Source organism: Hipposideros armiger, unplaced genomic scaffold (genome assembly GCF_001890085.2).
Source record: "Hipposideros armiger isolate ML-2016 unplaced genomic scaffold, ASM189008v1 scaffold_75, whole genome shotgun sequence".
Classification (NCBI taxonomy): Eukaryota; Metazoa; Chordata; class Mammalia; order Chiroptera; family Hipposideridae; genus Hipposideros; species Hipposideros armiger.
The window spans coordinates 3,040,260-3,044,443 of NW_017731425.1; the positions used below are offsets into that span (position 1 = coordinate 3,040,260).

At 37.4% G+C, this 4,184-nt stretch overlaps 1 protein-coding gene across 1 annotated transcript in view; it reads left to right on the plus strand.

Annotated features, from left to right (window-relative positions):
• Nucleotides 1-4,184, plus strand: part of CHEK2 (checkpoint kinase 2) — a 48,135-nt gene that overhangs the window by 14,489 nt on the left and 29,462 nt on the right. Inside the window, exons 3-5 of the mRNA XM_019643045.1 lie at nucleotides 975-1,099; nucleotides 1,218-1,365; nucleotides 3,777-3,867. Of these exons, the coding sequence (XP_019498590.1) occupies nucleotides 975-1,099; nucleotides 1,218-1,365; nucleotides 3,777-3,867 (364 nt within the window). The remainder of the gene's footprint in view (nucleotides 1-974; nucleotides 1,100-1,217; nucleotides 1,366-3,776; nucleotides 3,868-4,184) is intronic.

Genomic DNA, 4,184 nt, shown 5'->3' on the forward strand with positions numbered 1-4,184 from the left:
CTCTATCCGGCTGAGGCAGTCAGTCGCCGTCCATCTGCTGGCTGCTCACGCTGGCTGCTGGCCACTCACGTTGACCGCCGGCCAGTCATGGCAGCCCATGGCAGCCCAGCTCCAGGTTGAGCTGTTGTTCACAATCTTAGCTATAGAGGGCGCAGCTTACTGGCGCAGCTTAGTGGCTCGTGTGGGAATTTAACCGGCAACCCTGTTGTTCAGAGCTTGCACTCCAACCAACTGAGCTATCTGGCTGCCCTTCCGATGATTCTTGAGGTTGATTGTTCTATAATTTATTTGTAACTTTGGTGTGATCCTGGGATGCAGCAGGCATAATGTTTACCTAATCTGCCATCTTGTACCGCCTTTGGAGCTGTACTCTTAAATAAGAGACCCAAGGCTGCCCTCCTGGAGTATGTTCTAACAAGGGAATGTGGAGATACAATACACAAATAATCAAGATAATTTTCAGTTGTGGTCCATACTTACAGGGAAACAAAACAAGCTATCGGTATGATAACGTGGGAGTCGGCTTATACAGAAAGCTAAGTGAGATATAATTTGAGTCCAGATGCAAAGACCAGATGGCCATTCAAATCACTGGAACAAAGTGTGCAAAGACCACAAGGCACGTTGGGCCTGGCATATCTGGGGCAGTGAAAGGAGGCTGATGGGGCTGGCTGTAGTGAGCAAGGGGAGAGGTGGGGTACAAGGCAAGGCTGGAAGGGATTGGGCCAGATCCTGAGCATCTCGCCTGCCATGAGAAGGAGTGTGGATTTTATAGTAAGTATGATCGGATGCCTCAGGAGGGTAATAAGTAGGAAGTTATCATATCATAAGTATTTTTCCAAATACTTATCAAAATCTATAATTTTGATTACCTTCTTAGGCTATTTTTCTATTAATAGATTTTATGAGCAATTTTTAAAGGTGTTTGATATATGAAATTTAACAGCCCTCTGGTGTGTGCTTTTGTGTTACAGAGTGTGTTAATGACAACTACTGGTTTGGGAGGGATAGAAGCTGTGACTATTGCTTTGATGAGCCGCTGCTGAAAAGCACAGATAAATACCGGACTTACAGCAAGAAGCACTTTCGGATTTTCAGGGTAGGTGACAAATATCCATTTATTTGGGAGAGCTGGTAATCTAGTCATCACTCTTAGATATCTTCCCACTATAACTCTCCATTGTTAAAACTTTGAAATAAAATGTTCTCTATTTTAGGAAATGGGTCCTAAAAACTCTTACATCGCATACATAGAAGATCACAGTGGGAATGGAACCTTTGTAAATAGAGAGCTTGTAGGGAAAGGAAGACGCCTTCCTTTGAATAACAATTCTGAAATTGCACTTTCAGTATGGAATAATAAAGGTAATATTTTATGGTTTATCAGATTTTTTTTCCTCCCATATAAAAGAAAAATTGACATTGTATTCTTTGCAGAATATGGCTTAGGTAAAGCAAGTAAGGTTAGCATGCAAGATTCAGCTCAATCTTAGTAGCATTTTTAAATTATGAAAAAATTCTATCAAGGGTGATTTTCTAAGGTTTAATTGGTTCAATTTTATTTAAAGCCATATGCTGTCAATTGAATTATCATGTTGCTTAAAATAGTTCATAGTTCATCGATTGTTGCAATTTATCCCATGTCAGTCTTAGCTATCTGTGTTGTTTTAGGCTATTTAATTCATCTCCCTTCTTCATTCTTCCCTTTCTTCATTTTTTCCACTCATTCAGTTTTACATATATTTATTGAACTCTTATTACATGCCAGACATTACACTATGGATTTTTCTGTGAGAATCTCAGTTTAGACCTTACGCCTTCTTAAATCCCACTTGGCTATCCTCTGAAAGTGGAGATGTTTTATCATTATCAGGTATTTTATAAATATCCACTCCTAAAACTTTACTAATATCACATCTAAAAGGAACAGTTGTTATTCAGTGCAAAAAATGCAGCACAGAAAGTATAATTGACAAGAACAACCTATAGAGTTAAATGTAACTCACAGTGATTTTAAATCCTTGGACAAGAGAAATAATGTAGTTTCTTTAATTAAAAAAACGATACCCACAAAACTTCCCAAAACTATCTGAATTGAATGACTGGGAAGGGTATGTGTGTATGAGGGTTTAACACCTTGAAAATATAGAAATCCCATAGGCACTGTCCCACAAATTCTGATTTGGTAGTTCTAGGGATTTAAAATATCCTGCCCATGTGATTCTCATGCAGCCAGTCTTCAGATTGGCACCTGAGAACCATGGCTATACTGGGCATCCTAACATGCATTTTATGATTGCTTTAGTTTTTCCTGTTTGTTACTATTTTGTTTTCTATCTGGTAATTATAGTTAGGGCAGCTGCATAGGGTTTTGCTGGTCAAGGGTGAAATTGGGCACTGAAATTTGGTCTGCCTTCCATGTGACAAGCTGTGTGCTACCTTTTTCTCATTGGTCTGCCCAAAGGGCACCTCTTCGAATTTGAACAAAGGTGTTCTATAGGCTAAAGGTGGCCCTGATTGAAATCGATCAAACTGGTACTCAGTTTGACTGCATTCAGCCGATTGTCATTTTATTAGGCATTTGCTGATATTTGAACTTGAACAGGAAACTCTAGATTTCTTTGGAAAGGTGGACTATCTGGACACACTGAGCCTATAATCCCGTTAATCAAAGATTCGCAGGTGTTGAGTAGAAGCTGCCTCCTTTAGATTGTTGATGTGTTTTCCCATTCAAGTCCCCACTGCTCCATGTTGTCTTACTCTAAACCCAGCATTACCTGGCTTCTGTGGGCAACTGAGTTTACAGCCCTTGAAGTAGACCTTGACATTTATGAGAAATACATGTCCAGAGCCCTTCAAATTCCTAGATTCTCAGAGGCCACTGGAACATCTAGGTTTGTAAATATCCATAAGCACTGAGGAACGATTGTATCCTGGGTGGCCAGCAGGTCTCATTCATTAGTCAAGTGTCTATCTCATAAGGACCAGCCTGGAATGGTGCATACTGAGGTGGCTTATATTTGTGCCAGAGACTGGATCTCTAGGTGACTCCAGGGATGTCGAAACCTATCACCTAAACTCTGTTAAACTTAAGATTTACTCTTTCAAGTTCTTATTGGCAGTTGCAAATTTACTATTGATGACTTTGTAGAATTGAAATATTTGATAACAGATTGCAGGCTTGGCCCACCTGGATGGTTAAATTATTAAATGAGTAGTGTTTTGTTGTTTTCTTTTTCAGAGGTAGAGCCCAAATAATGGAGAAATAAAGGGGAGTTTGGGGGGAAATGCTATTTATTTAACTTTGTAAAATACCATATATGTAAAGGTATAAATGGCTGAGAAGATAATGCTAGTATGGTGACCAATGGTATAGTTTTTATTGGGATATTTATTTGCTTATGTGGAACATTTTTTCCTAGACTCAGATGAATTGCTTTTGGGTACTGTTCTTTTGCCAACCTGCACAGGTATTTATATTAGTGTGACAGATTAATATTCTGAGGTCAAGGAATATCACTAGCATTTATGTATGGATATCACTGCATTACAGTGAGACTGATGCTATGTATTTTTATTGAAGAATGAAATTTGATTTATTATTTTCCCTGGGTTTCATGATATATGGTAGCCTAGCTAAATTTATTTAGGGTTAGATGTTAAATGTAATAAAAACAATTGTCTTATATTCCATATGTTTGCTAAATTTTAGGATCATTTATCTTATCTTTATTGAATGAATTAATGAGACCTATTTCTGCCCCTTTTTCCCTTAGTTTTTGTATTTTTTGATCTGACTGTAGATGATCAATCAGTTTATCCCAAGGAATTAAGAGACAAATACATCATGTCAAAAACTCTTGGAAGGTAATTTATTCTTTCTTATGGAAATTGCACTTAATTTTTTTCTAAACATTTGTTATTGCTTCGTTTTTTTGTTCCTGGTTTTATAACATTCATTATTCATAACATATTTTTAGGGCACCGATTTGTGATAGGTGTGTTATTGAGTTATTTAATAGTGATCAATTGAAATGAAGTTTTTCCTTCTAAATTTTTTAATAAACTTTTTAAAAGCAGTTTTAGTGAGATATAATTCACATACCATACAATTCACCCATTTAAAGTATACAATTCAGTGGTTTTTAATATATTCAGAGTTGTGAAACCTATACCACAATCAA